Source organism: Aythya ferina (assembly GCF_964211825.1).
Source record: "Aythya ferina genome assembly, chromosome: 1".
Lineage (NCBI taxonomy): Eukaryota > Metazoa > Chordata > Aves > Anseriformes > Anatidae > Aythya > Aythya ferina.
Window position 1 is genome coordinate 18,637,305 of NC_140296.1, and position 26,292 is coordinate 18,663,596.

Consider the following 26,292-nt stretch of genomic DNA (forward strand, 5'->3'; position numbering starts at 1 on the left):
ATGAATAAAAGACTCGATTTGTACTTTCCTTTGCTACATTTATTTATTCAAATAGTTTGTTGCTTTCACAGTTGCAATGATACATCCCACGTGGGTATTTTTACAATGCATGTATGCTTGCATGCAAAAGCCCTGAAGTTTCATCTGGGTGATGTGTATTCCTTAAGGAACTGCTTCCTGGGTAGTTTTGTTAACATACTGGCACTAGCACAGGCGGTTACAGTAAATAAGGCAAAAAGGTATGTAAAAGTAAATGTAAAAGGTATGTAAGGTAAATGAGGTGTGGCTTTCTTACATGTTTGTTTGTTTGTTTTTTCTCCTGTATGTTACCATAAAAAAATTGTGCTCACCTATAGGCAATAAGTTAATGTGCAAAATACTAAAAAATGTAAAGGGATTTCTTGTTTTTTCCTTATGAGAACCCCCCTTCCCCACCGGGACCTTGCCTTGAGGTGCCCACAGCCATCCTTTTGGCGCATTTCCCCCCAAACCCGTGGCTGCCTCCTGGTCCCCTCTCCACGCCTTTCCACGGACATGGGGCGAGCGGCGGGGGCTCTGGCCACCCGTAGCGCCATGGAGGTCCCTGTTGATCCCTGTTTGTCCCCATGTGTCCCCCCGTGTGTCCCCGTGTCCCGCCGGGGCCCCAACCCCGCTCCCTCCCCGCCTCAGCCCCGCGGGCGGCCCCCGCAGTCTGCCCAGCCCCTGCGTGCGTCACGGGCTGGCTGCATTCCGATTGGCTGCGGCGGCCCCGCCCCGCCCGGCGGTGGCTGTCGCAGCCGCTTTTCCCCGTTGTCGGTTGAAGCTCGCCCCAAAATGGCGGCGGCGGCGGCCGGCGGCGGGGCTGAGGCGGCGGCGGCCAGGCGGGAGGGGGCGGAGGAAGAGGAGGAGGAGGCGGCGGCGGCCGCGGCCGCTGAGGGGGGAGAGGGCAGCGGGCCGGGCGGCGGTGAGGCGGCGGCAGGAGGCGGCGGGGAGGCCGGAGGAGGCGGCGGGGAGAGCGAGGAGGATGAGGAGGAGGAGGACGAGGAGGACGTGTTCGAGGTGGAGAAGATCCTCGACGTGAAGAGCGAGGGGGTGAGTGCGCGGCGGGGCCGGGGCGCGGTGCCCGCCCTCCCCTCACGCAACCTGCCCCGAGACGGGGTTTTCCTGAGGAGAACCCCTCGTGCGTGGGCGAGGAGCCTTTCCCGGCGGCGCTGCTACGTGAAACGCGGTCTGCGAGCGAGGGTTTCCCTCTCTTGCTGCTCCAGCTTTATAAAAAAAAGCAAACCTGACTCCTTACTAACTTCTCTTTCTGTCTGCAGCGTTGAGGTGCGCCGTGCTGCTACGCCTGAGCTGCAGGAGCGCCTTGCTGTAAGGTGGTTGAGCAGGGGGGAGCATAATGGGAAAGGAACTTGGAGGTGGTTGCAGAGTGTATTTTAGTAAAAATGACAGGAAAAAAATGCAGGGAGACCCCTCAAAATAGAGGGACCGCTTCCAGTTGAAATAACTAGCCCTAGAGATCTTCTGGTTCGGTTTAGGAAGGAATATCTTACCTTAAAAAGGTAAAAAGCAGGACTGGATTTTTGAAGTTCTTCCAAAATTTCTTGAACTTCTAAAGCAAAAACTAATAAATAAATAAATAAATAAAATCACCAAAGATGGCCTCTTTTAAAGTGCTTTTTGTATCTGCAAATTGTGCATTCTGGCTAACTTACGTCTTCGGTTTCAGGCTTCAGTCAGGTATGCGATGGCACGGAAGGCGCCCTGCTTAGTGTGAAACGTGAGGGTTTTGGAGCCCTTAGGTCAGGGAAACTTGAGGTGAAGAATTGCTCACGTGTTCGTGGTGCTGTCACGAATAGGCAGTTTCATGGTGCAGAATCTTGATGGCTTAAGAGGTAATAGCTTTCAGAGGCTCCAGAGGTAATACAGCATTTCTAGTTCTGCCTGTATAAAGTGTCAATCAAAACAGCGTGTCTGGCTTGAAAGCTAGAGTACTTTTTCTGCAGTGATGGCAGTGAAAATCAGCATACTGGGGGAAAAGGAGGAACGTACTGTTCCACAAGCTTCTAAAGAGCACCGGAATGCCTGGAGTACCCCCCCTTAAACGTGTCAGTGGTGTCTGCTGGCTCTGGCAGCCCGTTCTGCTGCAGGCCCTGAATGCTGGGTGCTGGAGGTTGCCAGGCTGGGTCAGAGCACTGAGCATTACCGTGTGCGTGTGCCTCACCCAGTGCGTGCTCGTTGTGGCCTCGTAGCATGGGCTGCAGTTGTGCCAGATCGCCTTTCTGTTGCTATTCAGTGGGGTGCCACGCTCCTGTGCTTCAGACGTGCTGGGCAAGGCAGGTAATTGCTCACACCTAGTCCTAACATCTGAAAGGAGTGGAAAAAAGCTGCGTGGAGCATTCAGTGGAGCATACGGCGTGTAGTCCACTTCAGGACAGTGATTCCCAGGTAGGTTAGGAAGCCCAAGGAGATGTTGAACCAGCTGTTGATTTCGTGTGCTGTGTGTGCCCACATGGGAGAGCCCAGAGCATGGCATAGAGCAGCTCCTGCCACCTCTGGTCCCAATGTTGCTGGGGCTGGTGGCAGCACAGCAGGGCAGCACTCTGGGCACAGGGTCGGGCTGGGCAGCTAGACTTGCTGGTAGATGAGACACTAACTTGTCCTATTTGAGGCAATTAGCAATAAAAATTTGGAAATGGTATATTTAGAAAGCCTTTTGGACCACACTGAAATTCTACTAAAATAATGGGTACTAAGGGAAACTGTGACATTTCCCTGTAGAAATGGGTAACATTAACTCTGTTCTTTAATGAGGTGGTGATAGGAGCTCTAGCCTATCACTGGCTCTTGTGGAAGTTACAGTGGCGTAAAAATGTTTTGAAGTTTTCTGTTATTTATAAGTGACAGAAGAGAAATAATGTGGAATAAATTAACTTTGGCAGTTAAGGGAAAGGCTGTGTATGCATCTTTAATATGATGCTCCATCTCCTGCCTTCACTTACGCTGCATTTTTTCTATTATTTGCCATATGGTGGATGTAGTTGTTCAACAGATAGACCTACGTTTATGTAAGATTTTGTTTTATTCAGCTTTCTCAACTAATTAAGTAACTTCTGACTGCTTTTGTACCTGAGTTATGAGGTGTAATGGTGGCGGTAATGAGCTGAAGGAATGGAATAACCCTGTGCTGTGGGACAGGAGGGTGACAGGCTGTAGGAGAGCACCTGGGGGTCCCTGCAGGCAGGTAGTTGAGCAAGAGCCAGCTGTTCCTGCAGCAAAGAAGGCCAGCAGCATGAAGAGAATCGAGGGTGATGCTTCCTCCTCTCTTAACACTGCTGAGATGCCCCAGGAGTGCTGTGCCGAGCTCTGGGAGAGACATGGACACAGCAGAGTGAACCCCGCGAGGGTTGTGAAGGCAGCGTGGGGACCTGGAGCACAGGGCACACAGGGCAGTCTGATGAGATACAAAGGAAAGATTTCTTTGCTTTGAGGGAGTGGGAGGAGTTCAGAGGTGTTATGAAATGTCCATCCATGGAGATCCTTAAAACTTGACAAATTTCTGAGCAGCCTGATCTAGCTGGAGCTGCTTTGAGCAGGGCATTGTGCTTGTTAGTTCCAGAGATCACTTACAACCAAAATTATGCCGGTGTTTGTAACAAGAATGTTATGAGTTGCTGCTTTCATGAGGAACCATGTTAGAAGAGAGGAAGAGACAGGTGAACATTACATTTAAAGCTAATTCCTGAATCAAGAGTATGGCTAAGCTAAATTATAAGAGGAAGTGTTATGTTAACGTATCTGAATATAGGCTTTTTCATTTATTTATTTGTCTGTGAAGCAAAATAAGGTTGTAAGCAGATTTGATTGCTGAAGTTTTACAGTTTTCAATATGTGCTGTATATATGAATACACTTCTTGAAAGGTCAGTGGTGCTCAGGCAAAAATAGAAAAATACAGAAATAAACATTTCTAATACTAAGTGTCAAATAGCAGTTCTTTTGAAACTTTTGTTCTCCAGGTTTAGTTAGCAGTGTAGGATCTTTGGGAGCATCATCAATCTGTTTATGAAAGAAAGAGATATTGTTATTTCACCTCTCTGAAGGTGTTTTGGTTAGCAGCTTTGTGAACTTCTTTAGAAAATAAGTTTATAAAATAAGTTATGTTGCCTTATACTCATTATTACCCTTTTAATGGAAAATGGACTTTCTTAAATTTGCTGCTGGTCTTTGTCATACAGGCGCTTAAAGAGAACGCAGGTTTAATCCATGAAAGGAACCCCTTGATTTCATGGGATGTGACTCTGCTTTTTGGTTAAGCTCGGTGCACACAGCCCAGAGTTGCCACTTGTCTGACTATGGCAGCATTATGCTTGGACCAATAAGCCTTGTCTTGCAGCGAGAAAATGAGTCTGTATTGAGAAATATCAGGATTCAGACTGCTTTGCTTAAGAGAAAGCAAGAGAGACTTGGGTGAAAAGCATCTTTTTCTTTTTTTTCTCCTTCCCTGAATGGTAAAAGACTTTCTAATCAAGTAGAAAAACTTGGAGACTATAAGTTGTGATACCATCCTCCAATGAAGTCAGATACTGTTGAAACAATTGGTCTAGGGCTGTCATAGCATCTTTTACCGATGTCTTTGTAACCAACTTTGGGATGTGCACAATCAGGTTTCATCTAGATTTGACTTGATCTCATTGAAAGATGCTTTTTTCCTGAGCAATTGTTACCATTTCGGTTTATCAAAAGTGACATTGCTTATAAATCTAACACGGTATCAATTCCAGTTAAGAACTGTGTGAATGGTGTTATTGCATTATAAATCTTTAGGCTTTAAATTAAGTTCTTCAGCGAAGAGCAGCAATTAAAACTTGTACAGAAGAAATATTAACTTAATTTTGTAACTGTCAGAAAATTAATTTCAGTAAAATGTCTGGGAACATATGTGCGTTGAAACTGTGTTTCTGACAAAAATCAGGTAATACAAATACTTGGGTTAAAACCACTACAACTACTGAAACTTTACAACCTCTTCAATTCAGCATGTGATGCAGATGGGAATAATTCTAGGAATTCTTACCTCAGCATGAGGTTGAATTCCCATTATATTCATTTTCACATACACAAAATGATGCATCCACTGATTACCCACAAGAACTGAGTACATTGCATAGTGTTGTATTTTATTAAATGTTTGCTTGTTTGTTTTTTTTCTTGCAGGGTAAAATTCTGTATAAAGTCCGGTGGAAGGGATATACCTCTGATGATGATACCTGGGAACCAGAGGTGCATTTGGAAGATTGCAAAGAAGTGCTGCTTGAATTCAGAAAAAAAATTGTGGACAATAAGCCTAAACCTGTTAAAAAAGACGTGCAGGTGTGTTTCTCTTTCTGTTATCTTAAAATGAAGACAAATTCCCTATCTAGGCTCTGTTAATGGAGGACACGAGAATGGAAGACATCTGGGATATGGAATTAAAAATATTCTCTTTGATCTAAAACTGCTTTGTTTCAGCAGAAACTGAACGTTGCTGCTGCTGTTTGGTTAAGGATTTTTTTTTTGAATTGACAGGCTTGCTTGTAGAGTCAAAATTCATTAAAACTTTATTTCAATTTCTAATGAGACTATATAAATGATGTATCGTCATTGTGGTTTGCTTTTGACAACAAAACCAACCCCTTTGCCTGCCCACAGGCTTATTCTTGTCACTGAAGTTGGATGCTGCTCGTTTCACCCTACTGCTTTGTGTAGCAGATTAAATTAATGGTTAACAAGCAAAATCTTTTAGATAAGATAGGAATACAGAAAAAAAGAACTGCAAGAAGGCAGCATATGGCTTTTTTCTCTTTTTTTTTCTTGTTCATTTTTGTTTAACTGTTTAGTCGTTTTCAAAATCATGTATAGGAATCTGAAAGCTGCTATTTCTGAGAAACCTGTGGATAAATCTTACAAAATCAGGTTAATTGCTTTTGGTGTAAAAGTCTTGTGATTTAATTCTGTTCTGGAGTCTGACTGCTGGATCTCCAGTTGCCTTGGTTTCCTTGTTTATGTATTGATTCTCTTTCAGGCAGTTAGAAATATGATTTAGGTAAGTGAGCTAGAATTGTGTTTACAAATTTTACAATTTGGCAGAAAGGAATGTTATTTGTAATGTTTAAACAGCAATTGACTTTTCCAAAAAGCATCATCACTGCCATTTCTGGATGGCTTATGCTAAAGTGATACAGTTTAATGAGGAAATATATATATATATATATATATATATATATATATATATATTTTTTATCTTTTCTGTCCTGCATTTTAGAAACTCTCTTTAAATGATGATGTATTTGAAGCAGAATCTGACAGTGACCGGCAAAGTGAAACAAAAGATGATGTTTCGCCAAAGAAGAAAAAGAAAAAGTCAAAAGATGGAGAGGATAGAAGTCCAGATGACCCGAAGAAGAAAAAGTCTAAGTCTGCAAAACTCAAAGAAAAACCCAGAACAGAATGTGAAAACTCCTCAGATATTGTGGTTTCAGATTCAAAACCAAAAAAAAGGACTTCAGAAACGAGGGAAGATTCAAAGGATCCTAAAAAACAAAAGAAAGAAGACAGTAAAGAAGTCAAGAAAAAGAAAGGAGAAGTTAAAGATGTAAAAGTAAAATCGAAAGAAGATTCTAAAGAAAATAAAAAATCACGGAAGGAGAAGCAAGATGTTCAGTTTGACTCAGAGTCAAGTACTTTAGATGATGCACTTTCTCAAGGAACTGATAATGAAACCTCAGACTTTTATTCTGAAAATAAAGAGGAGAAACAAAAGGTGAAATGTGGAAAAGAGAGATTGGAACAAGAAATTGCTGAAAAAGATTCCATTGCTGACAGGCATCTGGATGGATCAGCAAGTAATGAAGATGATAGTGTTGAGGTTAAGGTTAAAAGAAAGAAGAAGAAAAATCTGAAATCTGAAGATTATAAAGACGAAGGTAGAAAAGTAGAAACTAAAGATAACTATTTAGAGAAGAAGAGCATGCACAAAAGGCAAAAAGGTCAAGAAAAAGTAAAAACTGTAGCTGCGGAGTTGGAGAAAGTGCCAGCTGCTCCTGCACCAGTGCAGAAAGGTTTGAAGTTGAGCACTGATGAAAGAGGAGGCAAGTCCACGGATTCAGCTGGGGAGGTAAGCAACGTTACAACATTAGGGTGGTGGGGGAGGAAGGGGTTAATCAAACACATTTGAGGTGGTTGAGGTACTTCAAAAGGCTACTATTTATGATGGCAAAGAGAAAAATACGAATCAGAAGGTTAATGAGGTGAATAAAAAAGTCTCAGTGCCCAATCTGTAGGCCAGGCTGAAATATTTCTGGATTCTGAACACTGGAAAAACGGGGAACGCTGTAGGAGAGACGAGTGAGTGTCTTTAGGTGTGAAAATATGAATTTCTCCTGTTTTTTTTGCGTACCTACTTAGGGCAAAATTTACTGTTCCAGAGACACGTGCTTTCGTTTTCAGCCTCTTGTTTCCCCTAGCCTCAACAGTAGGGCCTCAGTCTGACTTTTTTCTTCTTGCATAGTAATGCTTTCAGTCTTGTAGCAGCTATCCAACGCCGCACAATGAAGCACATTTTTGAGGTAAGACAACACTTGATCTGTCTCAAAAGTCAGCCACTCAGTTGTGCTTTACATGCATTAGCACCTTCCGAAGAATCGGAATGCTGAAATTGCTTCAAAACCAAAGTCTCTGAGGTAATTGTGCAGCTTGTCTTGTCTTGTTAGAATTCCTGTGCTGCGCACAGGAGATGCTGAGTTGCACGGCTTGGTGTCATGGTAACTGCCAATGCTCTACCTATTGTAACAAATGAACTAATCAAATACTAATAGAATATTTAATTTCTCTTATTTAATTCAATCAGGAAACCAGGGTGGTAAAAGCAAAAAAAAAAAAAAAAAAAAAAAAGTGTGTAGTGGGGGGAAAAAAAAAGCATTATTTCTAGAAAGTTTCTGAGAAAAAGCTACTTTTGGAGGATTTTTGTTCAGTTTCTTGAGGCTATTCTAATATAATTTGCAGTTCTTAAAAAATTGTTTGCCCAGAGATACCCCTTTCTGGTATGGCTGCAGCCAAAATACCTTGATACTTTAATAGATTTTATCCCACTCCTTCTAAGACCACAATTCCATGGTGGCAAGTGCCTTATTTCTGTAGATTCAGCTGTGGTCCTCTGCTTCAGACTGTTTTATGTATGGAGTAGGCCACCTTAAACATGATCAAGTTGATTTTGGATAGAGAATAGAAATACTACGTGGAGTAATCTCAGAGTAGAGCTACACAAAGTACTATTTTTGCAGGAGCTTAGTGGTGAAAGCTCTTGTAAACAAGGTTAATAGCATCGAGGCATAGCTGTGTCAAACAGCTCTTTAAATAATCCTCTCTAGACTGTTAACTAACTGGAATGGCATGGCCCTGTAGTACTCCAAGTATGTTTGAGGCTACAGCATTCATAAGAGAGCAACATTGGTCGTGGTAATTGGATACATCTTTGGAATCCTGTTTTATTTACCAAAGCATAAAAATCCTGTCATGCTAAATATGAAGAAATAATTAGCAGGTGGAAGCCTGTGTTTTCTTTTGGCTTTTCAGCCAGCACTGTCAATAAAATGTCTGTATGTCTCTCGTGTACTGAGGAACCATGGAAAACATGCTGCTTTTTGCTCTCTCTCTGGGACCTCAGACAATGTTTGCTGTCACTGGCTAGTTGTTCTCCAGAGCAACTGCGGACTCATTGCATGGGTGGGTTTGGTGGAGAGCTGTAGGGTTTTTTATGGCTTCACAAAGCTGTTGGCCCAATCAGATCATTCCTCTCAGATAAAATGGTCGCATCGTTCTCAGCTACCTGTCCGTGATTGTGCAGCTCTGATTACAGAACATTGTTGTGTCAGTTTGTAGCACGATATTCTGTTTGAAGTCATTTTGTATGCTGAACCCTCCTTTCCTTTTGATTTACCTCCAAAAATAGATGCAGGGTGCATTGTGCATCTAATCAGTATTAGAAATCTGGAATAGAATTCAGGGTAACTGATTATAACAGCCCTTGTGTTTAGCAAATACCTGGTAATGGTTTTGGTAAATCACTTGTCCCCTCCTACTTTGGGCATCTGCCTGGGACAACAGCTGCCTGTGCTGCCAGTTAATCGTGTCTGTGATTAAAAGCTGGAGTTTTGTGGGGAAGGAGGGGGAGAAAAGGAGGGTTCAGTGCTACAGCTCTGCTAACACGTTATCGTATGCTAAATTAATTTATTTTAATTCTTTACCTTTCTAAGAAGTGGTAGCATTTAATGATGAATTCAGTCTGTAGTGCTTTGGTGGACTTGTTCTGGTGGCAGTTTTTCAGAAAGCCTGTGCTATTCCATGTACCCAGTTAGTGTTGGGGCTGATAAAATACTCCTCCCTCCTCTAAAAATAACCTCCCTCCTACTCTATGGTTTGGAGGTTGCTGACTGAATGTAAAGAGAGGTTGGAGGAGAAGAAGAAAGGCAACCTTTGGGAGGAGGCAGTTGGTTTCTTAGTTTTGGTGCATTTGGTTGTATCTCTCCATCTGCCATAATTTATCTGATACTGGTAAAGCTAAGCTCAATCTTCCGTGAGAATAGAATAGATTTTGGTGGATTTTTTTTTTTGATTGTGCATTTTCCACAAATGACTATTGCTACATTGTTCTGTACGTGTAAAGTGGAAACCCTGAAACCTTCTGTATACAAATGTCAAGTTTTCTCAGTTATGGTCAAAGTCAGTTGTGTCATAACTGCTTTGAATATGGTGCTACGAAGGTCTTAAATACTTAGAAATGATTGCATTGTATTCAAGTTAAATATTGGAAACAAATGAGAGGTTCACAACTTCAAATTTCCTTCCTGCAAATAAGTGTTTTATGATCCCTAAAGTACTTTGAATGTTTGTGCCTCCTTGATCTGTAATCTCCTTATTTTTGGACCAAGGGATTTTAGTTGTTTTGTCCCAGTTTTAGTAGAGAGAATACTTCTAAAATTAAGAGACTTCTGGTTTCTACTTGCTCTGTATTCACAAGTGATTTACCAGCTAACGTTTAAGACTTAATGTTAAATAGAGAAAGTTTTGTGTTCCTTTTTTTTTGTCTTTGCTTTATATATATATATATACACATGTGCATGTGTGAATATCTGTCTGTCTCATTTTGATGAATTGTAAAGCACAAAAATTTTAAACATATGCTGGTTTTGGCATATGTAAGCACCTTGCATGACTGGGATGCTGCAAAAGTCAGAATTGAACTTCCTTAATTTAGAAATAACATCTTTTCTCTTACTGAAGAAGCTTTCACAGAGTAACTCCTGTCTCACCCATTTAATTCCTTTTCTTAGGAATGTCCACAAGCCTGCTATATACAGTTTTCAGTAGTAGTAATTGTAAACATGAGATCACTGGAGTAGTGAAAGGAGATTTATTTCCCTTTTTCTCCCTACCACTTTAATTTTATCTTTTTCTTGATATTAGGAGAAAGAAATAAAGAAAACCGAAATAAAAGACAAATATCTGAAAAAGGAGCCTGAAAAAGAAGAAAAAAGCAGAAAAGAACAGAAGGGCCTAAAAAGTAAGTGCTAATTGCTAAAAAGAGAAGGGGAAGACCCTTCAAGGCATTCTCTTCTGATAACTACAAGAGCCGATACAATATATTTCTGTAGCACATTTCAGAAACGCCATTTTTTGTTCTTATTTTAGGAAGCAAAAGCCTTTTATGGCTTTGTTAACGTATGCTTCATGAGAATGCTGTATGTGCTTTCATATATGAGGCGTGAAAGTGCCTATAAAAACATGAGAACCTTCTTACAAGTCAGGATTTTGCCCTTTTTCATTTAGTACTGTCAATTATGCTTCATAATCATGCTGTTAATAGCAGTCTTTTTGGATGAATTCATCCAGTGGTTCTCTATTTCCAGAATTGTTTTGTTATCACTCGATATACACATTCTCTATTTTTAGATTAACTTGGAGAGGTTCACTTCAGACAAACTTCCTACCTGGTGGTTTAGCCACATTGAGTTATTGTTCAATAACAGAACAGGTTGCTTTGAAATAGGAAGAAAAGTCTCTAGGTTGTGCTTCTGTTCTTTGCTGTTTAATAGAGTATTGATATTACCACTCTTGATCTCAGTAAAATTCTGGATGATTTTGTTCAGGATAAATTTCCTTGCTACTCTGACAAGGATAAACTGAGAGGAAAACAAAGTAGTCCACCTTTGGTCATTCTGATTAGGTATAGGAGGAGCTCTAGTACTTCAAATAGTTATTGCCAGAGGAACATTGTTCACTTAAAAGATAATAGCTGCTTACAGTGCTCAAGAAAAGTGGTAACAGACTATTAATTACTGTTCCACATACAGCATGTGTCCTTTGTTTATCACAGGAACTGAACCATATTTTCAAAGTAATAATTTGTGCTTGATTCTAAACCAAATTTGTTAAAAAGGTGGTGGTACTATGTAGAAAGCAGCCGGAGCCCAGACTTCCAGGGTAGTTGGAGGTGAACTTGCTTTCCCTGATTTTGGCTTATACTTAAGCTTGCTGCTATGCTCCAGCAATGATTAAGTTTTCTGAATGGACTCTGGTCACTCACTTAAACTTTGTTATGTGATAGTCTTTAGTGGCTCAAGTAGTCACTCTTGGTAACTGTCTTAATATTCTAGGCTTTAAAGACATCAAAAGTGCATTTGAATTGTTTAATGTAGCTTCAGAAGAGAAAAATGACTATTCTGAGAATAACCGCAAACGAGAAGAATCTTCGCTAGAATGTAAATTCATAGAAGAATTAAAATCAAAGGACAGCAAGGTGTACAAGGAAAGGAGGAGCATAAGAGATGAAACAGAAACATGGAATTACATTGCTGCAGAAGGTGATCGAGAAGTAGTGGATGTGTGTCAAATGGAGGAGAACTCTGGTGAGCCGTAGAAGCAAATCTAGGAGAAAGCTGAGCACTTGCATTTAATATTCTCTCCATTCCTGCTTGCATCTTTCAGTGCTCCAATTCTTGTTTCCCCTGCTGGCTATAATAATGTTTTCTTTTGAAAACTCATTGATAACTTCTCAGCTTATCAGTGTGTTCCCAGTGTATTCCTGCTATTGCTGTAACACCGCTCACCATCTCTGATCCCTTCAGCCTAATGCTGTAGAACAACTAAGAGATTTCTTTCAAGTGTCTGCTTGTAACGTGGCTGCTGTTGTTTGGAACCATTTCACACTGGCTTCCAGAGTGTTTGAATGAAAAGTAGCATGTTGTGCTGCTGATCATTGAAGCAGTGAATGATCTGGAAACAGATAAGTTACTAGTTACTTATTTTTTTGTTTTCTTCTGTGAAATCAAATATGTGATAGATGGCAAGCAACAAGTCCTGAGTTTGGGTATGGACATGCAGTTGGAATGGCTGACACTAGAAGACTTCCAGAAGCATCTCGATGGAGAAGATGAGAATCACGTCTCAACAGAACCAATATCCAGCAGTGAGTAGTTGCTGGGAGGAACGGATGTTTCTGATCTGGCATTTCAATGTGGAATATTCTATAGCTGCATTAACTTTATTTTCTAGCGCTCCTGAGGGATGCTGTCAAAAGCGGGGATTATATGACAGTAAAGATGGCACTTTCTTCAAGCGAGGAATATAATCTGGATCAAGAGGTAAATGCTCTGTAATAGAGCTGTTGAGGGGGGTGGGTGGGAAGTACAAATGTGGATTGTTTGAAAGGCTATGTCCTGCTAGTAGCAGATTTCTGTTTCACCTTGGAAAAAGCACAGTGGGAGAAAAGGGAGCACAGAATACAAGGTTTCAATATTTGTTCCCATTTCATCCAAAGAAAAAGTGAAGTTTCATAGAAACATCCTACTAGCTGGATTTGCAAAGGATTTGCCTACTGGATTTGAACTGAATAATAAACATAGAATTTTAAGTGGTATAAGGAATGACGATAGCTGGCAGATTAAGTGCCTGAAACATGTAAAATGTCTATACATGGAAAAAAAGGTCTCTTTTTTTTTTTGTTCAGCAGACTGGGACCACTTCACCCCATGAATAATTTTTTTGTCAGTTGTGTGCTTACTGGTTTTTCCTTCAGGGGTCTATTTTCCTGTTAAACAGTACTGCAACTCCGTTTTCGAGAATTAAAATCTCTGACATCAGGATTTTAACCAGTGACCTTGTGCACTCATGTAGCATTTTGAGGACTATACATTATGCTAAAACTTCTGTAGTGTGGGAAAAAAGAAGGTGCCAAATGAACTCTTGAGGCAAGCCCGTGGTTTTTGGATTGTAGTGTCTGATGGACAATGCAAGGAGTGGTGAGGAGACTGGCCGCCCACAGGAATCTCTTCATATTTTTCCTCAGATAAAATCCAAAAGCTGTGTTGTGGTAGCAACTGGCTTAAGGCAATGTGAATTTTCTCCAGTGGTTCTCCTTTTTTTTCCACTGTCTTGCTGTCTTCCCCGCCGTCACATACCTTGCTGCTTTTCATCCTGCCTTGTTCTGTTTTTCCTTCTTGTTCGGCTCGTTAGATTTATGAAGCGCCGAGTGTGAGGCCTGTGGGCGAGGGAAGTGGGAGGTGATAGTTTGTCAGCATCTGGCAGTCATCTATGTGTGAATTCTTCTGCTGGGGAGGAGAATCTCTGTGAAACCTGTTGATGCACTTGCAGTATTTGTCTTGCGGCTTTGATTTATCTTCAAGTATTTGGCAACGATTGTTGTTGCAGGACTCGAGTGGAATGACCCTGGTGATGCTTGCTGCTGCTGGTGGGCACGATGACCTCCTGCGGGTCCTGATCAGGAAAGGAGCCAAAGTTAATGGCAGACAGAAAAATGGAACAACTGCATTGATACATGCAGCTGAAAAGGTTGGCTTGTTTTCCATCATGTTTGTAGTTCTTGGCTCTTTTATGTATGTGCAAAAGTGGGATCTGTTTTTTTCTGCCCCTTTAGCTGATCCCCAAAAAGGGAGACCTTAAGCTCTTCTCAAAGTCCAGCTTGATTAAAGTTAAAGGATGTTTCGTGGTGCTCTCTGTTGTTCATACTGGTTCATGAGCTTTCCAGGTACAGGAGGTACGAGGCCAAAGGAAAGCTTGATTCCAGGTTTGCGGTCAGTGCAGGCTTTTTTTTCCCCCTGAAGTGATTACTGTTACCAAGCTAAGTAAAAAGTAAGAATTAGAAATGCCTATGGCTAGTTATTTGCCAGAGTCTAAAATGAGTTTTATGAGCAATGGGAGAGAACAACTGCAATTGTGACATGCTTATATTTTGAAAATGAAAACTGAATATTTTATATTTACTTGTTTTGTGCTTTTAAGAATTTTCTTACAACGGTTGCTATTCTTCTGGAAGCTGGGGCCTATGTGAACATGCAGCAGAGCAGTGGTGAAACTGCTTTAATGAAGGTAAATTCAATCTTTGTCCTAATGCAGTTTAATAATAATACTTGGGAAACTAATAGAGTATAGAAGACATAAAAGTGCATTTGCATAGTTGATTTAGTCAGGGGACATATACTGCATTTGAAATACAAATACCACTCATAGTTACTTGAGGCAGTGTTTTGATCCATTTTTTTTAAGGTATTATATCTAAACCATGGATCCAGATGTCATCAACCTAGTGTTAAATGTGGCTTCTCGTCTCTTCCACTGTTTGGGTCAAAGAAACGTGGACGTGGTCTTTAAACTGAGATAATCTGATTGTCAGCAGGGAGATCAAAAACTCCACAAAGGAGAATCTTTCACAGAATGTTGCTGTGAAATGTTGACTTCTGTCTTATAATCGCTGGCCAGAAATAAAGTAACTGGTTTACAGTCACCTTCCCACTGCCTGTTCTGCACCTTTATTTCCTCCAATCACAAAGGAAATAATTTGTTTATGTATTTACTGTTGTTTTAATGGGAAAATTCTAAGACTCTTAAAACGGCCTGTGCTCCTCTTAATATTTTCTGGTTTGTATTGGATAATTCCACTGAAGTTCCTCTTCCTGATAAACTTGCTCTGTTTTCATGGAGGCTGTTTACAGAAGAGATTACAAGAGGTTTTCTGTGCAAGACAACGTCATATTGTTTCTGTTTTAACCTCTGCAAGGCTCAGAGAGTTCATATCTTCTGTAAAGAAAGTGGTGACACATTCGTGGTTTCCTCAGTCACTTACATCCAAAATCTCCTTGCAGTTTGTCTACCTCCATGAATCTCAGTTTCGAGCTTCATATTTCTTCAGCAATATTTTTCTTGTTTGATACACAGCTGTGCATACTTCCTAATTGGCATCCTACAGTGACTTATTCCCTGTATTTATTTGCTGTGCAGATATGAAGAGTTGGGTCTTAATTTCCTGTAACTTACTGAAACAAGTTTAGCCATGTGTGGATAAACATACCGATGTGTTTATCAAGTCACTCTTTCTTAACCTGAGGAGCTGGATCTTACTTCTGAAAGCGGGGGGAGGGAAGTCTTGGCAGTTCATTTTTCTCAGAGGTGATACGTGATTTTTGTGGTGTTGTAGGGTTCTTGTTTGTTTGTTTTTTTTTTTTGGGAGGGGGGAAGGGTGTATTGGTTTTGTTTATTTATGGAAGATTAGGGATTGAAAGTGGATATGAAAGTTCAGGCCTTAAACAAATTTCAGATGTTCATTTCTGAAAGGCCTCGTGAGGATAGAAATTTATATCTCTTGTGCCTTTCCCTAATTCTGAGTGAGATGTTTGAAAACAAGCTGCCAAGAGTAAGTTTGCATCCTTCAAAGTAGGGCTTTATTTAGCTTTTCCTGTACCTTTGTCCAGTCTTCAGTTGAGATGCCATGAAATTAAATTCTTGCTGGATGTAATGTTGATCAGGCTTGGACACTTACACAGTTGAAATAGTATCTGTATAAAATGGCTAAATAATTTGGGGGAAATTCCACTCGTTTACTGGAAATCTGAAGTAATGGACGTTTAGGAGTGTTAGATCAGTCATCCTGAATGCTTCTGCAGCAGCCTGTTTGTTCAGGCATGAAGGCAGTTTACAGTAACTGTCCTTGAGCAGCTTAAATCTTGTCATAGAACTTCTTTTTGTCTTTTTAGTAATCCTTTTGGCAACCCTGAGTGTTGCTACTTCTGTGGGATCAGCTGCATAGTATTGCCTGGGTAAAGGTGAAGTATTTACATGTATGTGGCATGATCCTGAGTTAGCAGGATTTGTGCTAGCATTCCCTGGATGCCTACTTAAACTTGTTTTCTGAATTGTAACTAAATTTGGATTTTAATTTGTTTCTGCAGTGCTGCTTTCTTTGGTGTTTCGCTGTTCTAATGGGATTTTGTTGTTGCCCATCCTTCCCTTCTCTCTGCACAGGCGTGTAAAAGAGGGAATTCTGACATAGTGCGGCTTATGATCGAGAGCGGAGCAGACTGCAATATTTTGTCAAAGCATCAGAACAGCGCACTTCATTTTGCTAAGCAGTGCAATAACATACTGGTATACGAGCAGCTCAAGAGTCATTTGGAAACGTGAGTAAACTGTACTTTGAAGTTTGTTCTGTCAAAGCTGGAAACACTGGGCCTGTCATAATTTGAAGTCATGGGGAAGAGAAAGAGTTCTGGAAAGAAAGCATCTGCTTTGGGCACAAAGCTAACTGATAAATCATGTGAAATGCAAACTGTGTGAGCTAACAATTAGCAGGAAGTTACTTAAACACCGAGTAAAAAGGTGGGGAGGGGGAAAAGGGAATTAGTAGAAGTGAAAGATTCCTCAGAGTAGAAAGAAAGTAATCAGAAAAAATCTAAGTATTGTACAGTTGAATGTGAAATCTTATTAGGGCATGGAAGGTAAATCATTATTTATTTTTTTTAAAAAAAGCAGTCTTTTATTTTTTGTGGGGGGAGGGAGGAGGGGTAGAAGACAAAAAATCCCTGCAGATAGGAAATAATGAGGGTGTTGCTGAGCCTTAAGTCAGTTGTGAGCGGTGAGTTCAAGAACTCTGTGCTGGAGAGGTAGGTACAGCTACTGTTCCAGTAAATGATGGAAATGCAAACATTTATCATGCGACAGAACGGCCAAAGAGCAGTGCAGTATATGTGGTGTGAGGTGAAATACTCAGAACGGATTAACAGTGATACAAAGTAGGGACAAGAATAAAAGTGGAGAGAAAGAGTAAGCTCTTCAAATGCCAGTTTGGAAGAACCACTAGCTAACTGATAGCGTATCAGAGCAGAAGTTCTTAACCTACCATCTCCAAACTTGAGTGACCTTTAGAGAAGGTCTCAGCTTCTGCAGCAGGTGAAGTATTGCCATGAGTGCCTGAGGAGTGCCAGAGGAGTGCTGTCTCAGTGCAGGTCTTTTTGTTGTTCTACAATGACTTTCTTTCCTTGTGTTTTTTATGTCTAATTCAAGAAGACCAAAGTATCAGGTGCCTTGTAGTCATTCTCTTCTTTTTTAGTCCACAGAAAACTGTTTCCATCTCTGGTCTCATTTCCCATCAACTAACTTCTTAAATCTATTTTGACAGAAACTGCCTCTTAAATGTCACTGCTGCTTGCTGTAGTACTGCTAATACTCTTATTCTGTTACGAAGCTAGTAGTAGTCTTTCCTTTATAACCTTATAAATGCTCCATTTAAGAATACCAAGTCTAAAAAATTAATATTAAGCAAATATATAAGCAAATGCTCCCATATGATCGTTGTGCTGATGTTCACAATGGAGATTACAGAACCCTTCTGTAAGGCAGAGAAATTTGTGGATTCTTTTGTAAAAAGTCAGTAGAAGACATTTTATTGCAAACCTATAAAACCTGAATATATTTCCAAGGCTAGGGGATATTTGCCCGTGATGTCTAAAGGAACTCAGTTATGAAGTTAGTTTGGTTGAGGTTGGCAGGGCCCCTGGTGCCCCCCCTGCCCAGGCAGGGACACCCAGAGCAGGCTGCCCAGGCCCACGTCCAGGCGGCTTTTGGAGCTCCCCAAGGAGACCCCACAGCCTCTCTGGGGGTCACTGAGCAGAGCCTGGCTCCGGCCTCTCTGCACCCTCCCATCAGGGATTTAGGGACACGGATGAGATCCCCCTGAGCCTCCTCTTCTCCAGGCCGAGCAGCCCCAGCTCTCCCAGCCTCTCCTCACAGCTCCAGCGCCTTCATCATCCTGGTGGCCCTGCCTTGGGCTCTCTCCAGGTCCCTCTGGTACTGGGGAGCCCAGAACTGGACCCAGCACTCCAGGTGTGGCCCCACCAGTGCTGAGAAGGGAAGGACTGGACCATGGGCACTGGTCTCCAGCTAAACTTCCCGACAATGTCTTTTTGCTGCAGTAACTTGTTCAAATCCGGCTTGATACTGGAGGGGGTGAAGCAGTATTGTGGCACCAGTATTTTCAATGCACCATAGTTTGTCTGAGGTATTGTAGATCACTGCATTTAACTTAATTAAGTGTTAAAAGTATAAAAACTAATAATAAATTTTCAAACATAAAAAAATTAAGTGAGCAAGGGCGGGTGAAGTAGATAAATTCTGAAGAGTTAGCTTTTTGAATGCAACAGCAAACACACAGACAAATGTGATCTGGCACGTGCCGTTCAGTATATTGAATCTTTCTTTCATTCACTGCTTGATTCCTTTCCAGACTGTTTTATATTTAAAATCTGCCATCTTCAGGTTTGGCCATGCTGGATGATCTGTTTTGTAAGATCTTGAACATGTAATTTTGCCAGTGAAAAGGCAGGTGAAATGAAGTACTGGTAAATGCAAAGTGATGTCTGTGGGGTTTCGCTGTAATAATGTGAATTACAGAGAGTAAAACAGCTCTTGTGAATTGAGAGGGCTTCTGCACTCACCATAATTACCTAAAAATACCAGCTCAGTGCTGCCTTTAAATCAAAAAGGAAGATAATACAGTAGTAGTGAAGCTGAAAATAAAATCTAAATCCATGTTGCCTGAAGGTCTTAAATAGTGTGTCCCATTCCCTTCACCTCTTTTCAAAAACAGATGAAGCAAAAAAGGTGAAGTAGAAATGGTCAGAGAGACAGAGCAGAAGCAGCTCCCCCCGGGGCAGTTTGAAAGCTCAAAATTTCATTTTTTCAGTTGTCAGGGGAAAAAAAAACATGAGGCAGGTTCTAGAGGCTGTCCATTTAAATGATTAATAAGTGGGAAACGGAGGAGCATTTTTGTGCAGGAAAGCTGAATTACGGATTTCATTGCAAAATGCTCTGGTCACGATTGCATGGGAATTAAGAAGGGATTAAGCGGATCTGCGGAGAGGTGCGGTTTGGTTTTGGATGCCTCTAAATGGGATTGCTGGAAACTAGGGCAGCGTACCTCAAAGACTGCTGTTCAATTTCCCTTATTTATATAGCTCTGGAAACTGGGCTAGGTGAGCTTCTGGGCTTGCTTTGGTATGGCAGTTCTGGTGGTTTCTTTCCAGTGAAAAACCTCAGGTTTTTAGGCTCTGTGGGTGATAATCTCAGGCTGGCGTGGAGGGGAGCTGTGCTTTGAGTCATGGCTCGGAAAGCTGCAAAGCAGAGAGTCGGGACCTTTGCCTTGCAGAGGCATTTAAACCTCATTTATGTCAAAACAGCTTTCCAAAGAGGATTACTTGATAGCTGGCTTGTCAGAGTGCCAAATACCATAGGTTAATGGGGTCTCTCTGTTGAAGGACAGCCTGCATGCTTAATTTAGCAGCCCCTGCCCTTCCCAAGTACCCATTTTATTTATTGCCTGGGGGCTATTTAATTGCTGTTTTTTCCATGGCGTTTTAATAGAGCTGGGAATAATTGGGAATTGCATTCCTCTAACAGTATGACCAATAAAATTATAGAGTGTCTGATTTACCTGGCGTTGTACTTGCAGTCCGTGGGTCAGCCGTGCTAGGGAAGCAGTCCCTGTTCAGCCAACTGGTACGTGCCTGATGTTTCAGTAACATCTTCCTACATGAAGAAGCATGTGGCTGGTGAGAGTTCATGGTATCTGCTGCAGTGGGCTTGTCCACAAAAATGAACAGCGGAGACCTGATGGATGGATTTCACAAACAGATCTCTTGATAAAATGTTCAATTCCCACAATATTGGGACCTGGGGTTCATCTACATGTAAATGTTAGTAATGAAGCCCTGAAAATTGGGAATTCAGAAAGGTGATCTAAAATCCTGTTTTGTGTCAGCTCTGATCAAGTCTGCGTCTGGTAAGGTAATTTACTGCGTGATGTACAGGCCTCGCTTTGCTCTTCCAGGCTCTCAAGAGTAGCAGAAGATACCATCAGGGACTATTTTGAAGCTCGTCTTGCTTTACTGGAGCCAGTCTTCCCAATTGCGTGTCATCGGCTCTGCGAAGGGCCAGACTTCTCTACGGACTTTAACTATAAACCCCCACAAAATGTCCCAGAAGGTAGGGATTTTGTTGTGTTTCCTACTTTCTGTTTTTTAAAAAGTAAAATAGCGCATTGAGAAGCTGCCCTTTAAGGATGTCTTAAGTGTCTGCTAGGTGAAATTGTTTTTGTCACCTATTATAATAGAGCGCATTACGTTGGGGATGTTCTTTATACTCAGATTAAGGAATGTGGAAGTTGAAAGAAGGAAGCCCTGCTTTAGGGAGAGGAGAAACATGTTTTAATGCATTGTGGGTGGGTTTTGTGTATATGTGTTGGTGGTTTGGGTTTGGGGGTTTTTGGTTTGGCTTTTTTTTTTTTGTGGGTGGTTTTGGTTGTTTTTTTTTTTGGGTCACCACATAGCTTATGCAACACATGAATTGAAGGAAGAGGTTGGCTATGTGACAGGTTTACCTTAGGACAAATAATAATTAGAAATATTAATCTAAGAGAGTACTTTAATATTTAGACATCTTAACGTAGAAGTACTTTGAGAATCTAGTAGTGGATCACCTTGTTTTGTATACAGTGCCTAACACACTGGTATCTTGGTGTGCAGTCATGACACTATTGTGACCCAAACCCAACTTAGAAAGGCTGTAAATAAAAGAAGCCAGTGTCAACCAACTCTGTTTTGCCTCTGAGCCCCTTTGACAAGCTGAAGATCAAATTCCCAAGATACTTAGGAATACTTCTTCATTCTGTTGGGAATCCAGAGAACAAACTCTGATGCTCTTTTTAGCTGAGTCATTTTTTCTTGCCTTTTGAGTGTATCAGGGAAATACCTTCTGATGCTGATAGTTTGGTTTTTTTGTGTGTGTGTTTTGCTGTTTTGTGGTTTGGTTTTTTTTTTTTTTTTTTTTTTCAAAATAATACATTGATGTGATTGAAATACTACTAAAACTAGGATTGTGAGTGGTTATGTCTATCCAATTTTTATTTGTTTGGTTAAAATATATCCCATTTTTTGATGCAATATGCTTTGTAGAATTAGGAAACATTATACATTATTACAATGAGGCATTTGGGGGTATTGAAGACAGTTGCTTATGAATTTCAGTGCAGTTCTTAAAAATCTGTAGTTAATTGAGCTCAGTTGTCCTTACCAAGAAAAAAGACAGCCCAAGCTACATTAAATTCCCTGACACTTTAGATAAATCTAAAAACACAGAAGTGAACTGTACCTGAGGATTACTGTATCCATTTTGTTTTCCTTTGTAATAGCCACGTGCAGTTAGTCCTGCTGCCAAAAGACCTTGGCTTTGTGACCTGCTCAGTTGTTCTGTGTTTAGGTTGTGCTAGGGAGATCAGATTTTGCATATTTGCTTTTTTTTCATATTGCTTCAGTGCTCCGTTGGAGTTTAATATTTATACAAATGGTAGAGGTGCCTAACTGTTCGTATCCAAAAGTTCAATGTATGTGGTTGTTCTAAATAATGGCTCTTGTTTCAGCCTTATGTGACTGAGTTGCCTTCCCTTTTAGGATCTGGAATCCTTCTCTTTGTTTTCCATTCAAATTTCTTTGGTAAAGAAGTCATTGCTCGGCTCTGTGGACCATGCAGTGTACAAGCTGTGGTTTTAAACGACAAATTCCAGCTCCCTGTATTTTTGGTAAGTCATCGTATAACTGACTGACCGTAAAACTGCTCTGTAAAGTCTGTGGAACAGCCTGGGAAATTTTAGAGCCTTAATTTGGATTTCAAATGTTATGATGCAGGTTTGGTGGTGGTGGTGGCTGGTGATGTTGGTGTGTGTTGTTTTTGTTGTTGCTGTTTACTTATTTTTTAATTTTTGAAATGAACTTTTTGGTGTGTGTGTAAAGAACTGCCAACCCTGTAATATTAGATTCCTTAAAAAGTTATGACTTAAAAGCCAGGGGCATGGCTGTGGGCAGCCTGCTCTGGGTGTCCCTGCTTGAGCAGGGCTCAGACCAGGTGGACCCAGAGGTGCCGCCAACCTCAGCTGCCCTGTGACACTGCAACCTCAGGACTGAGGGCTTGAGCAGGGTGGCGACAACTCTGAATCTGAAGGTGCTTCCCTTCCCAAATTCCCCTGGCCTCTCCAATTTTTCACCCGAGTCTGTTATTAAATATAACTGTTTTGCCTTGTTTTAATGAACTCCCTCATATTTCTACCAATTAACTTAAATTTCTTGGTGTTTTTTTTTCCTGTTAAACGCATCACTGTGCACTGTTTTTTTTCCCCTGCAATTATGACAAAGGTTATTTGCAGCATGTGCAACTTTAAAACAAAGAAACAGGCACACACCCCCTAGTTTAAATGTCATGTTCTGTTATTTCAATTCGCTCCGCACTTTTAACCATATCCTGCCACTAATTTTGGTGATTTTCTTTTTCCTTTTAGGATAGTCACTTTATTTATTCCTTCAGCCCTACTGCAGGCCTTAACAAGCTTTTTATACGGTTAGCAGAAGCTCCTACTGCCAAGGTACCAAATGCTCTCAAATACTGTGCTGTACAAAAAGTTAACTCTTCTGTAGTCTGAGTGCTTCTGGTTGTGTGTTGCAAATGTAAAACCAAGGACTCCCCACTGTCTTCTCAACCCACTTCTTATCAGGAACTTGTGCGCTGGGATAAACTAATGGTACAGCCAAAATTTTTCTACATCTGTACTGTGAATTTAATGACAACTACAGGGAGTTGTCATCTGCATACAGATGTTTGTTGTGTGCCTTTAGAGTTTGGAAGCATTCACCCCGATATGCAGTGTGCTGTTAAACAGCCTGTGGTGTCCTTTGTGTGTGCTTCCAGGTGGTTTGGGCAGTCGTCCCACTGCACGTTGCAAGAGGAGTTACAGATCCTGTGTAGTGGGGCTTTTTATGGAAGATGGACCAGTAAATTTTCTAGATCTTCATACCTAAGACTTAGATTGTTAAATATTTTATTGTGCTCTTCAATTTTTTAATCCATTATGAATAAGCATGTTCGTATGAAAGTGTGTGTGCATGTCTAGTTCATACTTTTCCTTTTCTTCCTCTTCTGCTCATGACTGAGCAATCTCATACGTGCCTTTCCTCATGCTGTTACATTAGCAGAAGTGTTCAGTACAGCTTCATATGAACAATCTGTGTATGAATTCTTTGCTTGCTTTTCCAGGTAAAGCTGCTAATAGGAGCGTACAGAGTGCAGTTGCAGTGACCTCACAGTTGCAGACGTGTTGAGTGGACCGACACTTTTGGAAATACTTCTGATTCCTCTGCTCAGAGACTGACAAAGCAGTTTGGAACTTTTTGGCACCACACCCTTAGGACTAAGCTCCCATCTCACTGGCGTTTGTTGGCATTCATGTAGGAAAGGATGTGTTGGAGAGCAGCTGCGTGTGCTACACTGGTTGGGACAGGGTTGTCAGCATTTTTTTTACCTTGTACAGATGTAGATGTAAGTATTTGTGCCAATACACACAATTCTGTTTTTCTTTAACTTGTGGAGTCCAGACTGCGTATTTCAGCTTTTCCACAATGTGGAATGGTGCATATGAGAACTATTTAAGGTAACTAAGTAAAATGTTTTTTAATAGAAGGATCTTTTCCATTTGTAAACTACAGTTTTCTACTTACTCTAACTGTAATGTTTCTATGTAAAATGCAGAACTGATGTATTAGAGCCATGGGTAGAAGTTACACTTTAAAGTTACTGCATTAGACTTAACCTCGAATCGCTAGGGGCTGCGTTCTGGTTTGAACCTCTTCCTTATGTTGCTTCCTGATGATAAAGCAGGTGTGCTGAGAGGGATTCCCTTCGGACACACAGTTAAGTCCATGTGCAGGTATGAAGAAAGGCATCCAAATAGGCCCAGTTTGCAGAGGGCTGCGGTCAGATTCCTCCTTAGGTCAGTGCTTGAAAACTAATTTTGTATTAGAGAAGCAACTGATAGTTTTACAGGCATCTTAACTGGGGAGTTTTTAGTTAAGTGGCATATGGGAAAACAAAAGCTGCAAACAGCAAACCAGAAAACTCATTAACCTACCTTCAGTGTGCAGGCAGTGCTTTTTGTAGATGAGAAGGTACAGAGGGCTTCAGGTGTTCTCAGCCTGGTGAGAACACGCATTGCCCTCTAGTTCAGAAGTTCAGTTCCTGAGTGCAAAGAGCTGCTATCTTTTTTTTTTTTTAAATGCCTCATTTTATCCGATGACAGCAGTTCTGTGGTGGTTCTGTGCTATACTATACAAATCTAACGCTTCTGCATGAGGTACAGAGCATTTTTCTTTGTAAATTAAACATCTTGGAAAGTAAAGGGGGAAAAAAACAGAGAAAAAAAACAGATTGTGCCTTTGCTGTTCTGGTTGCCACAGGTAGTTTACATGCCACTATGTGCCTATACTGCTCACAAAACTATTGTGGATAAATTCTTTAATGTATTTGAGTGCTCACCATCAAAATGGTGCAGATGTATCCTTTTAAGAACTGTGACTTTGTATGAAAAAGTTCAGTTAGCCAGGTTTTAATTTTTGGTTCTTGAAAGTTTAAAACTTTCATAATGAGAGATGCCAAATTATCGTAACGAAGCACACTATTTCAATTTTGTGGAATGTCACATTAAGCTCTATGAAACTAGAACAGCAGCACGACGTACTCGCTTCTGTTTGGATTTAAAATAGTCTTTTTGCAAACAGTATTGATGAGATGTTAACAGGTCTGGGTTTTGAACAGACGTGTTACCTCCGCCTCTGAGACACGTGAGATACCTCATTTTGCTAAGTTTCGACGCCTGAGATGCACAAAAAGCGCTGGCTGAGAATCAGGTTTGTCCCTACCAGCACTTGGGAATTTTGTGTAGCTGCGTTTCTTCTTCGTCACTATTAACGAACTTTTAAGCATATTATGAAATAATCCTGGAAGATTAATAAGGGTAGGGTATGTTCTGAAGTGTTTCCTTACATTGGAGTGATCTCTGTCATGTACGTGGCTACCATTTCCTCGCTATCCCTGCATTGTACGCTTCAGAGTATGGTGCGTGCGTGGTGAATGCTGTACAGCACACCTCGGTGGTAAACGTTGGAGCTGTTCAAGGACTGTGCGAAGACGGGGACAAAGGGTTTGTGAACAAATGTCCATATAATATTTAGATGCTATTTAGAACCTGTTGTACGGTCTAACCTAAAAATGTCTAGTACTGCTCCAAGAGTTGGCGTAGCAAATAGTTGTCAAAGGTGGTGTTGGGGGGGGGATTTTTTTTGTGTTTTTTTTTTTCCTCCCTTCCCTTGAGGTGTTTGGGAGGGAGGGAGTTCTGCAGGACTGGGGAATAAAACCTGAGTTCATAAAGCTCTTATTGAGGGATGGATTTTGCAGCCATCTCTTTTGGTTGGGGATATAAAATTTAGATCCCTATTTAAGATGTGTAAAAGGTGTATGAAAAGATGTTTAAAGCTGTTACTTGTCTGACTTTACTACATTGTTTTTATCCAACTGCTAAGTAAAAGGTTTTTGTGGACAAAGGAGAAAGAGAAGGTAGCTATAATAAAAATCACTTCTGTAGACACTGTGCAGAAATACTTCTGAAGTATTTGTGTGGTTTTTCTTGCTGCTATCAATCAGCAAGGCTGAGCAGCTGGCCTTACGATGAATGGCAGTGGCAATTGTCCTGATGGCTTGGATTTGTCATATTTCACTGCTGCAACAGCAGCACTTGTGGTCCTGACGTCTCTCGCAGGTACTGGAGGCTGGTGGGTGACAGAGATGGCTTCCTCACAGCTCATCTGAGCTTTCTGCATCCATGTTGTGAAAGGGAGATGCTGTAGAATGATGAAGTGATGAAGGCACTGGAGCATCTCTGCTGTGAGGAGAGGCTGGGAGAGCTGGGGCTGCTCAGCCTGGAGAAGAGGAGACTCAGGGGGATCTCATCCATGTCCCTAAACCCCTGATGGGAGGGTGCAGAGAGGCCGGGGCCAGGCTCTGCTCAGTGGTGCCCAGTGCCAGGACAGGAGGCCATGGGCACAGCCGGGCACCCAGG

At 41.2% G+C, this 26,292-nt stretch overlaps 1 protein-coding gene across 4 annotated transcripts; it reads left to right on the top strand.

The window, feature by feature from the left end:
* Positions 1–813: 813 nt before the first annotated feature.
* Positions 814–25,834, top strand: MPHOSPH8 (M-phase phosphoprotein 8; the record flags this gene model as incomplete). 4 transcript variants are annotated; one of them, XM_084524925.1, is made up of 14 exons in its annotated part: positions 814–1,071; positions 5,193–5,348; positions 6,280–7,131; positions 10,479–10,575; positions 11,669–11,920; positions 12,355–12,480; positions 12,567–12,655; positions 13,722–13,862; positions 14,313–14,399; positions 16,329–16,483; positions 20,188–20,342; positions 21,806–21,933; positions 22,687–22,770; positions 23,439–25,834. In XM_084524925.1, the coding sequence occupies 14 exons, from the start codon at positions 814–816 to the stop codon at positions 23,478–23,480; spliced, it is 2,622 nt and encodes an 873-aa protein (XP_084381051.1). In that variant the 3' UTR covers positions 23,481–25,834. The 4 variants fall into 4 exon arrangements, with proteins under 4 accessions (XP_084381051.1, XP_084381052.1, XP_084381053.1 ...); XM_084524926.1 differs by having other exon boundaries at positions 11,711–11,920; XM_084524927.1 differs by lacking the exon at positions 11,669–11,920.
* Positions 25,835–26,292: the final 458 nt, after the last annotated feature.